The following is a 23,708-nucleotide window of genomic DNA, read 5'->3' as shown; positions in this document are numbered from 1 at the left end:
TATGAGTAGAAACAGTCGTTACTTAGTTAAAAGATAGAGGGATTGAAGAATTTCACAAAGAAACAGCAAAAAGCAGCAAATATTTTAATTTCTTTCAAGCGCATGGGGCTCTCGCTTTAATTAAACGCTTGAAACGGGGGGGGCAGATACAAAGCAGTTCTAGTTCCTGGTTTGGGCATTTGAACCTACAATCTCACAAAATAATAAAGCGCAGAGAGAGAGAGGTTAACAGATGAACCGGACGGAAAATTCAATTAAGGAAGTTAATTTAAGCTGGAGGAATTTATTTCTTTTCTCCTTTAAAGTCGCCCCCCCCATCAGGCAGTGCTTAATTCCTTCTGTGGAAGTGGGAGTGTGGCCAGTCATATTGGGGGGGGGGGGGGGTCGTGGAGTATGTTTGTGTTTACCTGCTTGGGGAGGAAAAAAAGGCACCATCGTTGTCACGGTGGCCAGGAGTCTGTTTAAGCTTTTATAGTTTATAGCCCCAGAGGAGCTCAGGATTTTAATTTGGGTTTTTTTGTGTTTAGCATTCCTGGCCCCCAGTCCCCCAGGTTGTATTTAATGATAAAGGCTTTCAATAACCTCTAATCTCCCCGACGCAGTTAATTTCACCTCTCCTCCTTATTTGTGTTTTGTTTTAAGAGAGAGTGAATTCTTTGTTTTCTGCAGTTTATTAGGCCTGAGACAGCTGTTTGAGGGAAAAAAATGGAAATTATTCTTTTTTGTGCAGGCGGGAGTGATTAGAACAGGACCTTGGGCCAGTGCTGAGTACGTCAGTGTCTCTGCAACACATCGCTTTATAAATGAGAGTGTATGATTTGCATATTACATATTGAAAGAAATGTTTTATTGGTTCAGGATGGGGTAGTAAATCCGTACGACGTTCACTGGTCACTTTTATTATGTACACCTGCTCATTAATGCAAACAGCCAATGACGTGGCTGCAGCTGAATACATACAGCATGCAGACAGGGGCAAGAGGTTCAGTGACTGTTCAACAAAGCGTGTGATCCAAGTGATTGTGAATCTGTGAGTTTCGTGTCTGGGGCTTACAGAAAGTGGACTGATTAATTGCAGGATTCAGTCTACGGCAGTTCTGATGGCGAAGACACCGAGTTAGAGGACGGCTGAGAGCAGGCTTATTAAAAGTCAACAGGAAATCCACAAGTGTAAAGATATCAAGGACCAAACTCCATCCTGCAGATTTCCAGCATCTTTTTGGATCCACGCCTTGAGGAATTCAGCAGGCCCTAGGCAGGTGTTCCTAATAAAGGGCTGACTGATTGTGTATCATCAACACATTGCTCATGGTGAATGACATGCCGTGTCTTTAGGTTGCATTCTATTCCTCCAGCTGTTTTCTCAGTGTATTTGTTTTCTCTGCGATTTCGGTCCTGTGAGTGTCTCTGCCGGTGATCTGAGTCGTGATGCTGATGCCTGCCCAGCGCACTGCATGTAGCCTCCAGCAGGCAGCCTGGACAGCTTCCTGGCGAGAAGCGTCACCTGCATGTCACTGGCTTTGTAGGAGCGACGAGCGCGGGAACCAGAGAGGCGTGGGAGCGCCATCTGTACCACTGCGGGACTGACATGTCCTACCTAGACTTAGCTTTATAGACGAGTGTGTGTGTGTTTTGGGTTTTCTGAAGAATGGGTGTGGTGTTTTGACTTATCAGCAGCAATCTGTGTATGTTTTAGGGCTACAGGGAGACATAGCTGGATCCCTGAAAAATGAACGTCCCCTCTCCACCTCCGCAACATTTCTCATGGGCGCCCCCTAGTGTCCAGGCCCCTGAAAGTCTTCTCGCGTCTCCCCCCTTATAAATGGCCCCGTATGTGTACATGCGTGCGTAGCTTCATGGGTGTGCTATGGGAACGGGCTGTGAGTTAATATCTTACGTCTCCACTGTCCGTTACTTCCGCCGGAGTCCACAAATCACACCAGCATCATTAGGAGCAACATCCAAATATAGTCCCTTCATTAAATCCAAGCTGCCACTCTCTGGTTTGTGTCACTTTAAGCTTTGCACCAGCAAAGTGTGTAATCTTGCATTAAGGGCAAAATGAATCACTGGTGCTGGAAGGAATTAATCTTCAAACCGAAAATGAAAAAAGTATTAAAAATAATGCAGCGTGTCTGTGAGATGTGACCCGCCTGAGGTGTGTGTGATGTGACGTGCAGATGCTCTGGCTCCCATTACAGGTAGCCCAGCTGCCACAGGCACGGGGACACTGGTTATAACGCTGGAAGATGAAAACGACAACCCTCCGTATCTCTACCCGGGCGTGGCGCGCATCTGCGAGGAGGCCAAGGACTTGAACGTGATGGTCGTGGGCGGCAGGGACAAGGACGTCTTCCCCAACGCCGACCCCTTCAAAATCGAGCTGGGCAAGCTGCCGGGCCTGGAGAAGACATGGAAGGTCACTACAGTCAACAGTGAGTGTCGCCGACGCACGCGGCCCCGACATGGTCGCAAAAGCGCGAGCAACACTGTGCTGCTGTCTAACCCCACGGTCCGCCCATTAACGCCAGGACGGTCCCACCGCGATCGCAAAAGCATGAGAAACAATCGCTGTCATTCTCTAACCCAAATGTCCACTAATTAACAGCAGAACAGTCCCAAAGCGGTTTTAACCTGGTCCCACTGCGGTCACAAAAGCGAGAGAAATAATCACTATCGCGCTCTTTCTCAAATGTCCAGCCATTGATACCAGAATGGTCCCAATGCGGTGAAAATAGCATGAGAAACAATCACTATCGCTGTCTAACCCAAATGTATCAGAATACCACGTATCATTCTTTGGTATTTCCACTCCCTTCTATAATTATAGTGCCTTTGAAAAGGCTCGCTGAGAACCAGAGTATTCCTCCTGATCTCTGTTCCAGCAGACAGCTCCTACTCAGCTGGACCTGAGCTCAGAGGCCCACATGCATGGCTCTAGATCTTAGCAACCAGGCCACAATCTGTCCTCCTCCAGCCTGGCACCGTGATGAAGATACCAGCGGGGCTGAGAGGTCTTGTGCGGAGGTGTAGCTGTTTAACAAGTGTTAATTGCGCAGGGTGTCTCTGTGTTGTCTTCCTGCCTCCGTGGGCATTCCTTCTTGGGAAGAGAGCCCCAGGGAATTTCCCGGGCCCATATTTAAATGCACAGTGCAACTTACCTGCTCCTCACTCACCCTCAACTGTGATAAACACGGCACTTCACTCTGTTCAGATACAGAGGCAATTAAAAGTAAGAGCTACCCGCCCCCCCCCCCCCCTTCCAGAACGATCCCTCACTCTGTGGCTCTGTTCAGCATCTGTTCAGCATGTGTGGTCTTTCTTAGCAGTGCTTCATTTTAATTGGCCGTTCTGTCAGGCACGCACAGGAAGTGATGTCGTTCATTGGGTTGTCCTACTGGATTTATAGTCACGGAGCGAATATTGTACCTGACGACTTATATGTCTTTAGTGAAGTACATTCCAAAGTAAGGTACATTTACATTAATGAAATACAAGTTACATGAAGTCAACTTTTTTTATTTGATGTTAAACTTTTTGTTAGAGCTTCAGTTTAAATGCCAAGGAAATTAAATTCATAGATGTGAGGCCACATGAGCAGGAGGAAGATAAGAGAAGGTGAAGAGACAGATGTGGACGAGCTAGTAAGGATGATTACTGGCGGAGCAACACTGACAGCTGGGGTCACAGACGGTTCAGGAAGCTCTCTTCCAGAAGGTGCTCTGTGCTTGACCCGCTCAGCGCACCTTAAAGATGCATACTACTGCCTCTCCAGACTCCGCCCGGCCCTGTGATCATCATCTGCTGCTTATATCCTGCATTATTCTGGGAACTGTACACATTATCAGCAGGGCTAATTTACTCATATGAAAAATCTACCAAACATTTGTTTGAAATTTACTTACAGATTAGTGGTTTTTATGCACCTCAAACTTCCGCTAATTCCCTCTGATTTAAACCATTTAATAGCTACACTGACTCCTCAGAGGATATTAATGTATAAATTAGCATAATTAGAGGCAGACGAAAATAGCCCTATATTTTTGTTTCGTCTGTCCTTACCATTTTAATGTCGTTCGAGTCGCGGTGTCGTCATTGATCCTTGGAGCCACCTGCTGGCGGGTGTCGCATTACAGGTGTCCGCTGGGTAAATAAGATACCAATCTGAGTGTAGGCAAGGCTTTGGCTGCGGGGGAGCCAGGCTCTTCCTCTATGAGTGATTTGCTGTGGCAGCTGGGTGAGGCCCCCCCGACTTCTTGAATATATATATATAAAAAATATGAGTTTGTGTCTCCCTTTCCTGCCAATTCTGCTAGCTGGGGGGTGCTGTTTTATCTGAGGCCTTCTGGGTAGTTTGAATCCCTGGGTGAATGTTCTGATCAGCTGTTTGCATGGAGAGAAGAGAAAGAGTTACATTACATTTATTTAGCAGAACCTTTTATTCGAGGTGATGTTTTTCTCTCCTTGAGGGCCTCGTTCAGGGGGCCCAGTGGTGAAATTACTCTGCTGACTTGGAGGTTTGAACTGACGACCCTCTGAACACAGACACAGCATCCTAACACGCTGAGCTACACTCTGCACCCCACTGAGTCATGCGCCACCCCCCCACCCACCCACCGAATAACCAGAGAGAGACTGTCATGGAGGTTGCGATGGTGGTAAGAGGCAGCGCGGCCACTGGCTGGAACAGAACAATCCCTCAGCAAACCAGCATGGCCTCAGGCCAGAGAAAAATGTCACATAAAATGACAATTCAGATCTCCATCCATCAAGGTCCCCCATGAGACGGCACTTGGACGTCATGTGTCTGACCAGCTACTGGTGCCGAAAGGTTGACACATTTGCACACTCTTGTAATAGAAGTGCTGCTTTTTGTCTCTTTTCCTCCAACAAAAAAACTTTCAAGAAGTACGATGAGGGTCGGCGCGCTTCTCCGGAGCCTCTCTGCAGTCCAGGTCGCTGCCGATGGAGGAGCAAAGACACGCGGGAGGCAAATGTGCATTCACTATACCGACCTTGGGATTCACACCAGTTACCTTCTGATCACAGGCATGGTGCCCTGACTTGCTGAGCCACACAGCGCCCCCAGGACACAACTTGCTTTTCATTACTGCAGTCCCCTCGGGCCACTGTCAGTCCGAAGGCTCGTTCAGAATTAGGAACAGGTTACATTCAGGTAAAAGCAGACAGATGTCACAGCATGGATAAATCTAGGGACAGGGTCACAGAGCCACTCGGAGTTCCGTATTCCCTGTCACTCAGGTTCAAAACACAAGGCTGGCCCCTCTTAAGCCACAAAAAAAAACTACAATCTCCTCTGATTTATAGGCACCTAGAAGTATTCTGTCACCCATATCCTGCAACGTTTTGTTGCATCTTCTGAAATCCAGGCTAAGGATCATAGCGATTAGCTTATTGTTCCCCCTAGCTTGTTATAGATGATGGGAGTTTGCCCTGGCTAAGGGGACGAATTGATACATAACTGCAGACTCAAGGCATATCTATCCATCCATCATCTATCTGCTTATCCTGGTCAGGATTGGGGCCTGGAGCCAATACCAGGTGGCACTAGGGCAAGGCTGGGGTCCATCCTGAATGCGAGCCGAGTCCATCGCAGGGCATGCACACACCGTTAGTATGACTGCATGTCTGTGGACTGCAGGAGGGAAGCGGAGTGCTCAGAAGAAAGCTGTGGGAAACAGGGAGGACGTGCAGAGCCCTCACATGCGGAGTGGGGGTGGCTTTCAAGCTGCCAACCATGGAGATGTGAGTCAACAAGAAGCTGGGGAAACGTCAAGAGATGGTTTGGAGTTTCACTGAGACGTCTTTATGGAAAATCCCAAATGTCTGAAGATGGGGAACCGCAACAGCAGCACCGAGTGTCTCAGTTCTACTTAGATCCAGAGTTGAATGAAAGCGCTCAGTTAACTTCTGATAGCTGGGTGTCAGAGCCCTGGTGGATCTCTGAGTAGATCCCCGGTTAGATCTCTTTTGATCCTGTCATATTTCCCCAGCAGTGGTGCAGCATTAGCCCAGTACAGTATATTGGCAGATCATGTTTGCTCATCCATTCATCATGGGCTAATGAGGCATTTGTCTTTGTTAATGTTTGAAATAATTGAACTAACAGCTGAAGTGGCAGTGTGGTGTCCCCCCCCCCCCCCCCACACACACACACACACACATCATTCTGGGCATATTCTATATGTAGCGGGTGCAATTTATTTTTTAATTATTAATATTATTATCCATTAGGTTTGGTATTGAAAGGGCAATGATTTTTAATTTAAGGAATGTGCAGCCGAATAAAGACGTTCACTTAAATGTAAAAAATGCAGTGTTTTGCGGAAAGAGGAGTTTGATGATTAGGGATCGAGTCCAAAAGGTTGTAAGTTTCTCTTGTTCTTTTGGAAAGATTCCCTAGCAGGGCTTAAATCGGCTGTGTATAAAACACAATACTGCTTAAATCTAAGGAGCATGAGTGTCACATGGCCGGTCTGTGTGGTGTAAACCTGCACTGTCTGTTTTCTCATGCTTTTGTTTTTCTGCCTGATGTTAAAGGCACACACTCCCAGGTCACACTGCTACACAGCCTGAAGAGAGCAAACTACCATCTGCCCCTTCTGGTGACCGACTCAGGAGTGCCACAGCTGTCCAACAGCACCGAGATCAAAGTGCAGGTGTGCACCTGCAAGAAGAACAAGATGGACTGCAGCAGTGCCTGGGCGGTGCGTGCCAACCTGCTATGGCTGGGACTGGCCCTGCTCTCTGTCCTCTGTGAGTATACTTCCCATAATGCCATTGGGTACACTTCACATACTGCCCTCTGTGACTACACTTCCCATAATGCCCTCTGTGACTACACTTCCCATAATGCCCTCTGTGAGTACACGTCCCATAACGCCATTGGGTACACTTCCCATAATGCCCTCTGTGAGTACACTTCCCATAATGCCCTGAGGTTCTTGCTGCTCACAGGGCCCTAAGTCACAGGTTTGTCCAAGGCACACCTCACAGAGGCCTTTCAGAAGGCTGCTCTCTTCCTTCTCTGCTCTGGAGTAAAACACCACTCGCTCTTAATGGATTCAGCATCAGGAGGGTCGTGGAGGCTCAGGGGTCGAGCGGCAAATCACAGTGCTGCTGGATACCTGGGAGTAGAGTCGAGATGAAGATTAACGCATAAAATCAGGAGTGTTCACCGTTTCTCCCATCTTGTTAGTCATATGAAGAGTAACGTGTGAGTTCAAAGGGCAGTATTCATCATTTTAGGAGGCGAGAAGGGGACGTTCTCAGATATTTCCATCCTGCACTCATGAGAAGCTGAAGAGGATAATAGCAATTCCCTTTTCATTTACGGGTGACATTTTGCTAACATATGGCTGCGATGGTAATGATGTATCTGTAAATAATGTAATGAGACTTATAACCTTGGGCAGTATTTATGGGATGGCGCCATACTCCGATGATAGAGCGGCTCGCTTTAATTTTCTGGATGCACCTTTCACAAGGCCAGTAAAGAACTCGATTTGTTCAGGTTTGCATAGTCATTTTGGTAACCCGGAAAGTGAAGGTTTTTTGCTGTATGATAAGGAATTTAAGTGATGCACTTTGTTGAAGGGCGTATAGATGCTCCTTTTACACCTGTATTCAGGGTCTGTGCTGACGCACTTATTCCCTTCTTCGGAGAGTTGGTCTTATCCATATTTTCCATCCATATCCATCCTCCCTTCTCCGGTTTTATGGCAAATGTGGCATTTTGGTAGGAGATCAGTTCCCCGTGTTAAATCCTGGGGACCGTAGAGCTTAATGCTCTGTTCTGCATAGCTGCTGTTTTCTTAGGTTTCTACCTCATCCCTTCTAAGGGTTTCATCCTTAAAAAATGTGGACTGTATCTCATTTACACTGTAAGCGATGACATGAATAATTTACCCTTTCAAGGACCTATAGTAGAGAAATTCAGAACAGGAAGCGAAAAAAAAAATGGTTTTAACTTTCAGGTTCTGTACTGAAAGCTGCTAAACATTGGGTCAGGATTTTATTGAAATTTTTACTACTGAAGGCAGGATACCATAGGCATTGTATGGTGTGATTGTGATAAGGAGAGAGTAGTGAATCTGTAATTCATAACACAATGGATCCTTTGAGGGAGCTGAAGCGAATCTGCCCGTAGGCCCATTCCAACGAAGCATACCCTTTCTTATCCTCTCTGCCTTCATCTCCTTCGGCGCCTCCCTCCTCGCTCTGGGAGCTGAAAGGTGAGGGCAGCCACCCTGGGCAATGAGGTGGCACCATGGTTCAGCTTCACCAAATGCATGCCATGGTAGTTTCCATACTTCTGCATCAGTGATTCTTCCGGGGGGGGGTTCTCCACTTCTCCAAGTTCCCCACGTTGACCTTGAAGTACTCGGAAGGCGTCCTTGGCCGTAGCAAGAAGCTGATTCTCCATGGTCCGTTTAAGGAAAAGGCGTTGAACATCGAATAGGACACCGTGCAGGATTGTAGGTAAAAATATATGTTATGGGTGGACCAGTCGCCCTACCCATGGGGTGCCTCTTGGTAGACTGGGTCTGGTCCCTAAATGGTGGGGGATCTCCCTATGTTTTTGCTTGCCAGGGCCTGAAGCACATTTCAAGGAGGTCCAAACTAGTTATTTTAATAACTAGCTACGTGCCTAATCAGTAACAAATAAATCGTAGATTCATCCTGTTGGAAAATGAATGAAGCCGTACGCAGAAGCAGAAAGCATAGCAAGGCAGTATGTAAATTAACTGCCATCTTTGGTTCTGACAAACATCCAAGTTCATACCTTCTCTGAGACACATTTAGATGTGTTTAATAGTGTTTGTTTCGACAGAAATCTTTGACAATTTTAACTATGTCTTGTAAAAATATAACCTTTGAAATTCACTGCAATTTTGTTATCCTCAAACACCGATCATGTTCTGTCATGTGCAAGATCACTCACCTAATCCGTGAAGTTTACCAGCATATATTTTGGAATCAATGGCTGGCCTGAAGATCCATAATTCATGCTTGAAACCTACCCCAGGACAGCTTGGCTGAGCCTCTGAGCATATTTTCATATGCGGCAGTTTGGGTTCCTGGTGCCTCGCTCCCAGGGGCTGTGCACACCGCAAACACCGTGCGCTGTGCTGCGGAGTGTTACCTTCGCCAGTTCGCATTCCATCGGGAGCTAATGTTGCTATGCTTGATCAGCCCATTGTGCAAAGTAGCTCCACTGCTGGGACATTTGCTGAACTCCCTGTGGCAGTGCTAAACTTATCCATGCCAGGGAGAGAAGCGGGTAGTTAGTGCCTGCTGGTTCAGATTCGAAGAACCCGTCTTTCCTGTTACCACTCCTGCTAAATAACTACTATATAAATAAGGGGGAGGTCGATTTGAACTCCCTTCGCATGACAGCGTCTGCAAAGCAGCTAAATATACAACCGAATTCGGGACGGGGAATGCAGCACTTTCTCTTTGTTATGTATTTGTCATTCGCAGAGCTGCTAGCGCAGGTTCCAGTAGCATGTCTGTCTGCTGGCTAAGACCGCCTTTGTCCTGCACCTGTGGATTGATGGACGCCTTTCGTTTGCTGTCCATGCTCTGCGGGCTCAGGGCCACTTTGTTAACCTGAACTAACCGCTACAGTAACTGAGTTATTGTTTCCACGGTCAAGGTGAAAGTGATGATTCTGCCAAACGCAGGCTCTTCTAGGGACTTTGGATTTGCCCATAATTTCATTATGCTATCTAAGAACGGTGAAGCCCCCTCATAAACGGGGGCAGTAATACAGTCATATTTATGTGTGGCCATCAAAATTGCACCATCTTCAGTTTTGTTTGGACTTTTTGCGCTCACAGCCAACATATCGCGGATGCTGATTTGATCAAGCTCCTTGCTAAGCTGTCGTCACTAGGCTCCCGATTTATGAGGGAGCACTTCAGGCAGACCTTGTACATTATGGTCAAATATGGCAAAGGGTGGCCCTAATTCAGGTGGCTGATATCTGGCCTTTGGGGTCTTTCTATAGCCCCTTTCTTGTCTCATTGCCTCAATATTCAGTCCGTTGCCTGCAGCCATTGCTCAGACTAAGAGAAAGGTTTCCAAATCCTGCCTAAAAATATACTGTTTTATAGAAATACTTCACACAGTTCACAGCTATGTCAAGAGTAAACGTATTCTAGGTGCTAACAATATGTCTATTCTCTCCCTATTTGTGCTGGTCTTCTCCCATCTTCCAAAATGTGGTTTAGGCAAATGTCTGAAAATAAATGTAGAGTTACTGTACCAAGTTTCAGGATTTCCATTTATGGAAATTTACTCGTTGTTCAATATATTAGGCATTTTTGTGGTAAAATTGAAAAGCCATCTGTCATTCTGATTGAGAAATATGGGCTTGTTGCAGAAATGATGTAATATGTCATTGTTTCATGAAACGTATAAGCAGGAAATAAGACTAAGTACAATAAAGGGTTTTAGTAAAGCTGGAGAAGTGCAGCTGGCTGATGCTGTTCTAACATTACCTAAACATCCGTACCTGGTACACCTAGGCTATTGGTATCTGCACAATATGTCATTGGTTCCTAGTACACCTAGGCTATTGGTATCTGCACAATATGTCATTGGATCCTGGTACACCTAGGCTATTGGTATCTGCACAATATGTCATTGGTTCCTAGTACACCTAGGCTATTGGTATCTGCACAATATGTCATTGGATCCTGGTACACCTAGGCTATTGGTATCTGCACAATATGTCATTGGTTCCTAGTACACCTAGGCTATTGGTATCTGCACAATATGTCATTGGTTCCTAGTACACCTAGGCTATTGGTATCTGCACAATATGTCATTGGATCCTGGTACACCTAGGCTATTGGTATCTATACAATATGTCACTGGTTCTTGGTGCACCTAGGCTATTCTGGTGTTTGCTGTAGATTTTATCGACCTTGTGTGTACATGACAACTCTTGCTGATGTTAGTAGAAGCTGATGAATCTCCATATTGTCCCATGTGTATCACTTTTTCCATCCGTGTCATTTTGCTTTTGGCCTCATGCTGAGTTTTTCACTTCAGTGTTAAAATTACAGGAGAATCTGCTTCACTGTTATTTTTTAGCTTGGCTTCCCCATGACAAAGAACTCCACCGAGGAGCCTCTCTCAGTTCTACAAATAAGCATGAGAATTTCACGGGTTTTAGCAACAGATCTGATGCAAATGTCTTCACATATAAATCCCAGTGTTTACACTGCAGCTGTGCAGCTAAATCCCAGAGCAGCTCGGGCAGTCTTCAAAGCCCCTCCCCTCACCCCCTCAGCAGCCTCTTGCCTCCAGAGATGCTGAAAGTGCCCCCCTCCCCGCTTGAGATGCACACATGTGAGGCAGCTCTGGTCCACACCCTCCAACCCCCCCCACATTTGGCTGCTCTGTTCTTGGTGGCCATTCTGTCTCGGGACAGGACAGCGTTGGGGGGTCTTAGGGGGAATATAGGATGTGAGTTTTGGATTCAATCTTGTAAGAACTTGGGTTCTGCTTGCTCTGCGAGGTCTCGTGGACACCGCTGTCTCGGAAAGATTAAGGGCCTGGATAATAAGTACATACCTTCGCAAATGAATGGCTATTGTTTTTTTATTATTATGTTTAATGCCTAACGTCATATTTGTTAATGGCTTTACAAATCTGGAAATGCCCCAAAAAATGCTTCTTAGAGGGTGTGCAGCTAGAATGATGTGACTGCACTGTGGAAAAATGCTCCACCAGCGATTCCCAGTGCAGCAATAGCAAGCATACTAGTTTCTGACATATAGACGTCCTCCAAAAGTAATTAATAGTGCAATTTAATGAGTTCATCTTTCTCTGTACTCATCTTGTTAGAAATGTAGAGAACAGGAAATTCTGCCCCCACCCAACCCCTCCCCAGACCAGAACTGGGATCATCCAGTTATAGAGATGGTGATTTGTTTACAATTGCTCTATTTTGGTTTCCGTGCTCTCTGTTTTTTGCAGATGCATGTCTGGTCTCTGTCAGTCTCAGTCTGCCGAGAGAAGTTCTCTCTCAGAAACTCTTCTTAGCAGTGGTTCAAACATATGGAAACTTCATTACCTTAAATTTTTCAAGAATTTCACAAAAGCTCCCAAAGCTCTAATGTAGGGACACATAGATAATTTACAATAATCCTCTACGTGGAAATCAGGTATGTTTTAAAAGATTTAGGAAGTCTCACGTGCGTTTACACAGGCATATTCACGCGTGCTAATGTGTAGTACCTTCCTTCCAGTGAAAGGAGCTGAGATTTTTGGGCAGTATTGGAACTGGACAGTACCTCAGTCACGTACTTATGGGGTGCATCTAAAATTGGCAAAATACAGTATGTGACATGAGCAGTACATATGGCATTAACGGTCAAGTAGTAGGCTCCTGACGAAATTCAGTATGTACTGCGTAAGTGTGCATGGGACGTACCCACAGACTCCTGGAGCACCAACATGCAGGGGGAGATGGGGAACAGACGCTGGACTGAAGGCCTGTCTGTGTTAAAGCTTACGCTCATGCAGGCCACATCACTGTGAGTCTGACTCATTCGAAATATAATAATTCATCCCCTGCAGAGAAGTTGGTATTCATGAAAGGTGACTGTGAAAGTACAGAGGAAGATGAGACAATATGTGAAAATGCTACAGACTTCCATGTTAGCGTTTGTCATTGGTTACTTGTTATTTGCCCCTCTCATTAATTGCGCCAGAACAATGCAGGACTAATTATTACTCATCCTCAAGAGGATGTTGAATCCCAGTGACCATATCGACAATATTCCCCCAAAAAAGTTCCATTCCGATGATGAGTTCATTGTTCTAAGGGAACAAAATTCAGGCCATTTACATCAGGAGCAGTGGTGTCTTTAAGGCATTTGCCTCTAGGATTCACCTGGGGAGTACGAATAAACACTATTGCTTGCCACCTCCTCCTCCTTCCTTACCTCCCCAGGCCGTTAAACTTTGTAGCAGATACTTGACACGCCCCCTGATTGGGGTAGTTACTGGTCATCGGTCATGTTCTGTTGACGCAGTTGGTGCTGATAACCCCCTGGTGGTACACGGCGAGTTCACCATTAGCCATCATGCCACAACATGGCTCCAAGGACTCAGGGTCCCCCCGACAGAGAGAACCAGTTATTAGTTACGAAAGGCTGGGAATGCAGCTGTTTAAAAGCAGATTAGGGACATGACTGAGCTCCCAGCTGTGCTGACTTTGCAGGCGCGACGTCTGTCTTTGAGGGAGAATGTTTTCATTCGCTGGGAGGGAATCCATAGAGTTGGCCAACATCATAGGTCAATTAGGAAGGAGAGCGAATCCTGATGGGAGAGAGCGAATTAAATAATGAGCGATTCCGTCAGTACAAGATCCTTCATCAGTGTGGTTTCCTCAAGGTCTGGCTCATTCTGCTGCAGAATTCTGGTGTACAGTTACCGTGAAAGAGTCTTAGGCAGTCAAAGAACATGTTTAAAGCTATTTAACAGGGTAGGAAGTATATATTTGTTCATAAAAAGCACAATTTAACATTAGAACACATGCAGCCTAAGAATAGCGTTATAAATACTAACAGGAATTCTCAAAAAAGCTGACAACTTATTGGAAGGCTAGAAGAACATCGCTTTGGTTCCCAAACCTCTCCTCAGGGACACCTCAGCCGTTCCATTTATCCATTAAATTTCTGCAAGCTCTCTGAATTAATGAAGTAGTTAAATAACTGAATGAAATTTGCCAAACAAGGTGTGCTAGTGGTCAAGATTAAAATTACATTTGGTGTATTGGATGGTTTTAGCAAATATTTTAGTGAGGTTTCGGAATGGTTGAGCTAACCGTTTGACAGACATACTGTAATGTAATAGTTTTACACAGACATGAAGGTTATTTAAACATAGTTTTTTTTTTTTACTATCTAAGAGTCTGCAGTCTTAGTTTGGTAAGTTGTGAATAATGTGACAGAACTCTTCAGATGTTTGCTGGGTTTCAGGGAATGAGGATACCAGCGGGTTGGGATTTGGCAGATCCACACGGACCGTATCTGCCGAAGGACAGCGAACACATAGGGGAACATCGGCCGAGATCAATTGGATTTAAAGGAGAGGGGGGACTTTTTCTCTCTTTTTTTTGAATTTCCCTCAGCCTCTCTGAGATGCATAGACTGGAGTCTGCTCTCCGTCTGCTCTGAGGTGTGTGCGTGAGCCTTAGAGGGGAGGCAGTAAGCCTGTGAGTTATCATGCTTATGGTACCTCCAGATGCCAGCCGTCAGAAGCTATTTCTGACAGCCCGCATGATCGCAATTAGATCAAACGTCCTCCTCCTCCCGCCCCCTTCTCCCCCATTCCCCACACGCCGCCTCGCTACAGCGCTCCCTGTGGCCCACTGTGGGCTTCGCACGCTAATCTGTATGCTCGCCTCAGTTTTGTACTTCCTCCCATAAACTGAAGCAAATGGATTTAGTTGTGCATTTTCTTGTTTTACGCCCCATGTCTTTGCCTAAGGGGGGAGAAGAACCTGGCATGTTTACAGAGCTCCAAGTCCCCCCCACCCCCAACGCATAACTAAAAGGAGCTGTAGTTTCACTAGATTTCCTGGGTGTATCACTAACTCGAGAACCCATGTTACACACTTGGGTTCTCGAAGATTACTGAGCTTTTCGTCTTCCTTTCAGAATCACTTACAGTGGAGAGAACCGAGTTTTTTTTTTTTTTAAATCGATCCCACTCCCTATTCGACATTCCGGCTGTGGAATTGGATCGGTTTTGATCGAGCACATGCTCAGAATTTCCACGCGTCGCTGCTCTTTTCAGACGTCCCCCGAAATTACACGTTGCGTTTCTCACAACTGCCCCGTGATCTCATTGGCTGGGGAAGAGATGACGCCCCACTGTACGGACCTGTGGAAATGTCCTCTTTCTGACAAGAACCTTCTTGGGGTTGTTTTCAATGCAGGAAGCACTGGGTCTGCTTCCCAACAGCACCGGAATCGGTTTAAACAAAAAGTGAAAGTGGGTCATCTCAATGGAAACCCGGCAGAAAATCTCTCCTAGTTGGATGTAACAGAGTCCCAATAGGGTTGGGAGGGGGGGGGTCTTTATCATGTTACAACAAGCCCTATGCACCTCATGTACAACCTTAGGAAGGTCACTTAACTGTCACAAATCACAAATCACGGAAGACCTCATTTACCGAAACATTCTCATTCCTCCAGAAGCTGTGGAAGGTGCTTACGTTCATACCTGTGATTCTCCGCTGCTCTTTGTCACACTGACAAACGCACTGCAATCCATCTCAGAGGCAGGTAATGCTGCCAGCCGCCCCAGCCCATCTCCCTCAGCTGCAGAAGCCCACCCCAGCCCCCACGGTGTCCCGTTCCCCAGTCAAAGTCCCGCCCACAGCTAATCACTGGTATTTGGAGAAGTTCACGAAGCAACGCCTAGGAGATGCAAAAAAAATGTGGCAAGAAGCAGCAGCTGCTGTACACATGGCCTGGAGTGACGAGGCAGAGAAATGGAAACATGTCACGACAGGGAAGATGGAGAGCGAATCGATAACGCGTCGCGTGTGTGTGTGTGTGTGTGTGTGGGGGGTGTCTGCATGTGTGTACATGAGTGTGTTGGTGTGTGTGAGGCTTTTCGCTACCCATCCTCTGACACATTGTATCTCCGTCCGAAATAAGCAAATAAAAAAGACATATATCCAAAAATTCTGTCATTGATTATGATTCTATATTTGTAAACAAATGTATGAATTACGAAAAAGAATGACAAAAAAATAATGATAAGTCTTTAGTTTAACAATGCATATAATGCAGTTGTTGCCTCCAAATCCTTTATTAAGCTGCTTCAAACAAAATAGCTGTTTTTTTTGTTACCTGTTTGGTCAGCAGCAAAGGAGATTAATTATTCTTCGTAAGACTTTAGACATGTGAGGGCACTTGTGGGATTTGCGAATGCTGAATGTGTCTGGATGCTTAAGGGTCGGCTGATACTGGATCAGTGGCTGTCGGCGTTGCACAGTTGTTTTGCACTTCATTCGAGGGTTATTTATGTAAAACATTTCCACTAAGTGCATGTGCATTGAACAGTAATTATCCAGTAGGGGCTGATTAAATGTTATGGAACCTTTGACTGAAACTGGGTTGCGGGCAGTTGGGAAGAGAGTGACAATATAAAATAATACCATTGAATATTGCATTGTATTGTATTATATATATATAATTTGAATCAGGTCCCCACAAAGATCTGTGAATGCAATCAAAATACTAACAAGGAGTTAAGGTCGCCATGTTGTGATTAGAGTTTTCCCCATATAAATGAATGGAGAGTCCCCACAAAGGAATAATTCTTGTCTGTGTAGAGAGAAGGAAAAGTTTCCTTTAAAAGAAGAAAGAAGCAGTGTTGTTCCAATGACTGATATTCTCTCTCTCTCTCTCTCTCTCTCTCTGGTATTTCCTTTCAGATCTGTGAAGTCTGCTGATTCCTGGCTTTTTTTGTGTTTCTCTTTTGAGATTGAAGTAAAACACAAGGAGATAAAATATTTCTCACCCCCAAAATATAAAAAAATTATCATGAATGCCCATCCTTCTGAAAAGTCCTTTCAAAGATATCTAGATCTCTCTCCACACCCATCGCTTCACACTGCACATAGATCTACCCCTCGCCCCCCCCCCGATTCTCAGTTTCTACCTGCTGCTCCCCCAGTATCTGCTTCTATCCTGCCCCATGTCTTTCTACCAACCAGGCCCTCCTCAGTCTCAGTCTCTGTCCTGTCCCATATCAGTCTCTCGACCAACCAGGCCCTCCTCAGTCTCAGTCTCTGTCCTGTCCCACATCAGTCTCTCGACCAACCAGGCCCTCCTCAGTCTCAGTCTCTGCCTCTGTCCTGTCCCACATCAGTCTCTCGACCAACCAGGCCCTCCTCAGTCTCAGTCTCTACCTCTGTCCTGCCCCATTTTGCCTCTCTGTCCTTTTCTTCCAACCACTCTGTATCTCCGGTCTACCCCTTCACGCACTATCTGTACCCCCACGCCCCCAGCACTGTCAGCCATACCTCTCGGAGACACATCCATCCGTGAGCGTCTTCTCTCCTCTCCCTTGAATGGATTTTTCTGCCTCTGTCGCCTCCATATATTTCGTCTGGATGTTTCTCTACTTTCCAAGCAAATGCATAGAAACATCACAAGAGCCCGAGTCTGTGGCGGGAGGGAGAGTGGCTGATGTTTCCTTTATTTTCTCCGGTTTCTTTTGTGCCACAGACAACTATATTTGATCTCATTTCTTATTTAAGGAGAGAACAACGATTAAATTTTGTCTGCAGCAGTAAGGCTCTTTTAGGGCAGGGTTAGTTTTTTTCAACTTTGTTTTGCTGCATTAGTTGTAATTGAGTGGAATATAGCGTATCCTCTATAGTAACAGTGTGAAATTTGACAGAAATACACTATATATTTTTTCTTTTTTTTTTTTACAACTGTAACAATATATTAAGTTGTGTGCCGTTGACTGCAGACAGCTGAACTCCCCATCTATGACCTGTCCCCCCCAGCCAAGAGAAAAAAAAAGAGTAAAAATTAATCTTTTTGCAAATGTAGGGCACTGTTTCTAATGTTGTTGATGTTTTTCTCCTTTTGACATACATACTGCAGTCTTTTGAGAATAGGGGATGTTTTAGGTTTGGGGTCTTAGATTAATTTCCAGACTGGCAGTCTTTGCGCCCCAGTGCTTTATGGTTTCTGATCATTTCTGCCTAGAGCACAGGCCTCCCCAAATCACTCAGCAGAAAGACAGAAGCCTGTTGATTTGGTGGCTGGTTTTGCATTCTTTTTGGATCGTGAGTTTCTGTGGGTTTGTGTAAAAGATCCCGTAAGTCATGAACAAACAGAAATATGGATGATGTCATGAGTGAGTTATGTCTGTCTTTTGCACTGACTTAATAAACCCGTTACTGTACCTCCCACCACTTGCGGCTTGATTCTTCATTGGCGGTTCGGAGTTTGTCCTTGTGGAGTTTCACATATGTGACTTCTGTGCACCGCTGCCCCCTCCCAGCACAGAGCCATGTAGTCACAGGATCCAGGAGCACTATATTCCAGCATGACAAGTGTGAAAAGTATGACCCTCGCTGTGGGTTCACCAATGTTTTGTTTTTTGGTGAGATAATTACAACGAGTAATTGAAAAATCCCACACCACTAATTAAGCCACATTTCCACTCAAAATATGCACTGTCAAATATGCCTTAAAGGTATTACCGTGGGTTTTTGATGGATAACTTTTCCCAGAACTCAGAACATGTCAATATGCATGGGGTTATTCTCATTAAATATACATAAAACCAGAAGCGGACATTGCAATTTATTTTTACTGCCTTTCGGTCTGTGATTGTTCGGCACCAAAACTCTTGAGTGATTCGTTTTAGAAACCGTTCCTCTCTGTAAATCTGTGATATGTAAAGCTGGGATGTTCTGGCCATTTTACAGCCCCAACAGCAGGTCACACATCTGTACAGAAGGTTTTCAGGAGGATGGATGTAGCAGCTTCTCCTGGAATCTTGACTAGTGATGAGTAAATAAAGGTCGGTTGTTCCTGGGAGCAGAGCTAATGGAGGTGTTACCTCTGGCTCCTCGTGGTGTGTGTGTGTGTGTGTCTGTCTGTCTGTGTGTGTGTGTCTGACTGTGTGTGTGTCTGTCTGTGTGTGTCTGACTGTGTGTGTGTGTGTGTCTGTCTGTCTCTCTGTCTGTGTGTCTGACTGTGTGTGTACCTGTCTGTCTCTCTGTCTGTGTGTCTGCCTGTGCGTGTGTACCTGTCTGTCTGACTGTGTGTGTGTGTCTGTCTGTCTCTCTGTCTGACTGTGTGTGTGTGTGTGTCTGTCTGTCTGTGTGTGTGTACCTGTCTGTCTGTCTGACTGTGTGTGTGTGTCTGACTGTGTGTGTGTGTCTGTCTGTCTCTCTGTCTGTGTGTGTGTGTCTGTCTCTCTGTCTGTGTGTGTGTGTGTGTGTGGGCCTGTCTGTCTGTCTGACTGTGTGTGTGTGTCTGTCTGTCTGTGTGTGTGTCTGTCTGCCTGTGTGTGTGGGCCTGTCTGTCTGTCTGACTGTGTGTGTGTGTGTGTGTCTGTCTGTCTGACTGTGTGTGTGTGTTTCTGTCTCTCTGTCTGTGTGTGTCTGTCTGTCTGTCTGACTGTGTGTGTGTGTGTGTCTGTCTGCCTGACTGTGTGTGTGTCTGTGTGTTTTTTTCTTTCAGATTCCCTCCGAGAGGAATACTGTTGATATCCCTTGGAAGCACACAGTGGTAGGTGTTGACGTGACAGATGAATGCCATGGACCCTGAATCCTCAGTCAGGCTGAGAAACAGAGCTGTCCGTTACCTAATTGTTCCTCAACAGCTGCCTAGAGGAAGCTGCTACAGAAGCCCCTGGCATGTCTTGAAGTAACCAAGGTGATTCAGTTTATCAACAGGCCCATGTGTGTTTGTGCGTGCAGGTAAGTGGCCATGGCGAGTGGTCAGGAGTTTCCTCTATGGTGACATCTTACTGGTACAGGGAATAACCCTCCCACTGGCTTGCTGTCTTTAGCCAGACAGTAAACACCCCCGGACATGCACACACCACATATACTGGCCCCGGCTGAGTAGTTAATGCCTCAATGCTACCAGGACACCAAGGGTTCCCACCTCCCACCTGACACTCCAGTGTTCATACACCATCTAAGGTTCTCGGTACCCCAGAAGACTAATTTGCTCTCAGGTCTTTGGTAGAATAGAAGACGGCTTGTACCAATCAGCGCTTCACGTCACAGTAGGACCGAGTGAAAGAATGTAGCTCATTTGCTTGTACGATGGTCGGCAGGCTGTAGGAGTCATTACCTATAAAAATTAATTACTGCTGTTCCTGTACGCCATACTCTTTTCATTAAGCTTATTGGCAGGCTCTAAAGGCATTCATCCTGCATCTGTTGCTTCCATGATTTCGATTTAACATGCCTTTCACTCATAGTTCTCATTTTTTGGCAATTAGCCTTTGGTTAGGTTCATTTCAGAGACTGACCTTGGGAATGCCGGCCATGTTTTCATTAAGTGTATCGCTGTTCTTTTCAAGCCCAGAGGAAAAACAGAATCCTGTAACACATGTTGGAATCATGACTGGACCACCGGTACCGATCTGAGGGTGGATTTGGAAAAAGAGCAGCCTTTCTCGCGTGAGATGGCAGGAACTGCACATTCACCATTTTCCCAAAACATTTTTATCCCCACCATAATTCTTCTGAACTTTGATTAATGATTCTAAGTGCAAAGGAATTACCAGCTTCATTCTCTCTTCCTGATACTGGCACTGAATGGGACTTGTATTAAAATATCATTAAATTCCACCCCTCGCCTCCAGAATGTACTGTAAAAATGGAAAGCAAGGACGACCCACGTAGTACTGGAGCATCTAACTCACCAGTCACCTCTACATCAGTCTCCTTAATGTAATTCCATGCAGGCAGCAGCACTCCAAGCAATGTCTCCCAGGGATGTTGGTTGTGTCTGCTGGACACTGACTAAGAGCAGTAATGGATTCTGTCTCCTTGAAGGGCACCTGACTCACACACAAACATAGGTGTTCTAATGCTTGAGTTTGCAGGGTCCTAATGGTATCACTAAGAATAGTTAGACCCAAAGTATGCGCACTGATGTCACCAGGCATAATTCTGTGAATGCATCCATTACCAAACACACTCTCAGCTAGTTACACACTAACAGTAGCGGAGCCAGAAATTATTGAGTGGGTGGGCAGGCAGAAAATGAGGGGGGCCAATGCCAAAACCATTCACTTGGCGACAAAATCACACTACAGGTTCAACTATTTTTAAAATGACCTGTGGCATTAGTGAGACCAAAACAGAATAATGAGAAAGAAAAATCTACTGGCCATCCAACAGCACGTTTCCTCCGGTTGATCAAACCACACACACACATACCGCTCACTCTGAACGCTGAGTGGTTGGGCCTGAGTTCTGTCTGGGTGGGCCCAGGAACACATTTTTTGTAAATACGCTTTATTTTGATAAATAATACATGTCACCGTATACAGCGCCAGGCAAAATCGTGTAACAGTCATAACTATTATTTGACAAGAAAAAAAGAGAAAAGATGGGGAATAATAATAATAATAATAATAATAAGATAGGTATACAAGTTCAGTTCAGTAGTTTTTACTAGTAAGAGCTGAGTAATGAGACAACAGTGAGGCACTTTGTCAGTTGCTCATGAGTTATGCAGAGTCCAAAATATCAATTTCCCAAAGAAATGCCTGTAGAATGTGTGGGACTTCAGACACGTTCTCTTATGAATATAAAACTTCCCTGATAAGATAAAAAAAAATTACCACATATTGCAAGGTGATATTTGGATCAAAAAAGTAACAGATAATATCTTTTAAAGCAAAGGTACAGGACCTATTGCAAAATTTTTTAAATGTGTTCAGCCAGGTCTGACCTGATCGCACTACATTACGATGAAACAACACACAGGGAATCGTCGTCTTAGACTGATCAGAGAAGGTGTGAAGATGTGGCAACAAAGTGGTTAGCTGGGTAAATGCAGTGTGATATTTTAAAATTGTCCTCCTTGGCCGTATTTGAGATTGCATATTTATAAGGGAGTGACCATGTTTTTTTCCATGAGATGTCATCTATAATCGAACCCCAGTGGAATTTACACTGTGGTACAACTTTAGTTTGATGAAGTAATCAGGGTAACCACTATTTTTTATCAAGTAAGTCGATTCCCCTCTAAGGACAGTTTACTGTGTCAACTTAAAATCCCACTAAAACTGAGATGAATGAGATGCTTTATGCAAGTAGGGATTGCTTTAATAATTGACTTGTAATCCCTAGAAGGAATAGGGGAATCAAACTTGTGCATAAACCGAGTGTATGACAGTAGGTTACCAGAGTCATCAAATAATTGATATATATGATCAATACCTCTGGCATGCCAGTTAGAACAAAAAATTGATCTGGCACAAAGTGCAATATCTGCATTATTCCACGGAAAGGCTTTATGAGGGGAAAAGTTGTGGATGTAACATATTTTCCAGGCCAAAAGCACTTGTTGAGCCCAGGAACATTTGTGCCATCTGCAAGCTGCTGGTAGAATGACAGTATCCACAATTTTTAAACAAGGATTTACTGATTAAATAGCTGCTTAAAGATACAAGGGCTATATATACGACATACACACGGGGTTATAGATAAGACATACGCGGGGTTATATATACAATATACACGGGGTTATATATAAGACATACACGGGGTTATATATACGACATACATGGGGTTATATATAAGACATACACGGGGTTATATATACAACATACACGGGGTTATATATAAGACATACACGGGGTTATATATACGACATACACGGGGTTATATATACGACATACACCGGGTTATATATAAGACATACACGGGGTTATATATACGACATACACCGGGTTATATATACGACATACACCCGGTTATATATACGACATACACCAGGTTATATGTACGACATACACCGGGTTATATATGACATACACGGGGTTATCTATAAAACATACACGGTGTTATATATACGACATACACCGGGTTATATATAAGACATACACGGGGTTAGATATACGACATACACCGGGTTATATATAACACATACACGGGGTTATATATACGACATACACGGGGTTATATATAAGACATACACGGGGTTATATATAAGACATACACGGAGTTATATATAAGACATACACGGGGTTATATATACGACATACACCGGGTTATATATAAGACATACACCGGGTTATATATACGACATACACCGGGTTATATATAAGACATACACCGGGTTATATATACAACATACACCGGGTTATATATAAGACATACACGGGGTTATATATACGACATACACGGGGTTATATATACGACATACACCGGGTTATATATACGACATACACCGGGTTATATATACGACATACACGGGGTTATATATACGACATACACCGGGTTATATATACGACATACACCGGGTTATATATACGACATACACCCGGTTATATATACGACATACACCCGGTTATATATACGACATACACCGGGTTATATATACGACATACACCGGGTTATATATACGACATACACCCGGTTATATATACGACATACACCCGGTTATATATACGACATACACCGGGTTATATATAAGACATACACGGGGTTATATATAAGACATACACGGGGTTATATATAAGACATACACCGGGTTATATATAAGACATACACGGGGTTATATATAAGACATACACGGGGTTATATATACGACATACACCGGGTTATATATAAGACATACACGGGGTTATATATACGACATACACGGGGTTATATATAAGACATACACCGGGTTATATATAAGACATACACGGGGTTATATATACGACATACACCGGGTTATATATACGACATACACGGGGTTATATATAAGACATACACGGGGTTATATATACGACATACACGGGGTTATACATACGACATACACCGGGTTATACATACGACATACACCGGGTTATATATAAGACACACGGGGTTATATATACGACATACACGGGGTTATATATACGACATACACGGTGAAGGCTATATACACGTGCTTGCGAGCCATGCC

At 44.7% G+C, this 23,708-nt stretch overlaps 1 protein-coding gene and 1 long non-coding RNA gene across 2 annotated transcripts in view; one reads left to right on the top strand and one right to left on the bottom strand.

Annotated features, from left to right (window-relative positions):
• cdh13 (cadherin 13, H-cadherin (heart)) overlaps nt 1-17,986 on the top strand; it is a 329,423-nt gene extending 311,437 nt beyond the window's left edge. The window contains exons 13-15 of the mRNA XM_048972133.1: nt 2,202-2,435; nt 6,562-6,777; nt 16,493-17,986. Coding sequence (XP_048828090.1) covers nt 2,202-2,435; nt 6,562-6,777; nt 16,493-16,500 — 458 coding nt within the window. The 3' untranslated portion in view covers nt 16,501-17,986. The remainder of the gene's footprint in view (nt 1-2,201; nt 2,436-6,561; nt 6,778-16,492) is intronic.
• Nucleotides 17,967-20,711, bottom strand: LOC125705847 (uncharacterized). The gene is made up of 3 exons (XR_007381708.1): nt 20,467-20,711; nt 20,071-20,141; nt 17,967-18,111 (listed from the first exon to the last, which is right to left on the bottom strand). It is a non-coding gene; the product is annotated as an uncharacterized LOC125705847 (long non-coding RNA).
• Between the last annotated feature and the right edge of the window lie 2,997 nt (nt 20,712-23,708).

Source organism: Brienomyrus brachyistius, chromosome 13 (assembly GCF_023856365.1).
Source record: "Brienomyrus brachyistius isolate T26 chromosome 13, BBRACH_0.4, whole genome shotgun sequence".
Lineage (NCBI taxonomy): Eukaryota > Metazoa > Chordata > Actinopteri > Osteoglossiformes > Mormyridae > Brienomyrus > Brienomyrus brachyistius.
Note: the sequence above shows the minus strand (reverse complement) of the source record. Positions and strands in the feature narration are given on the sequence as shown.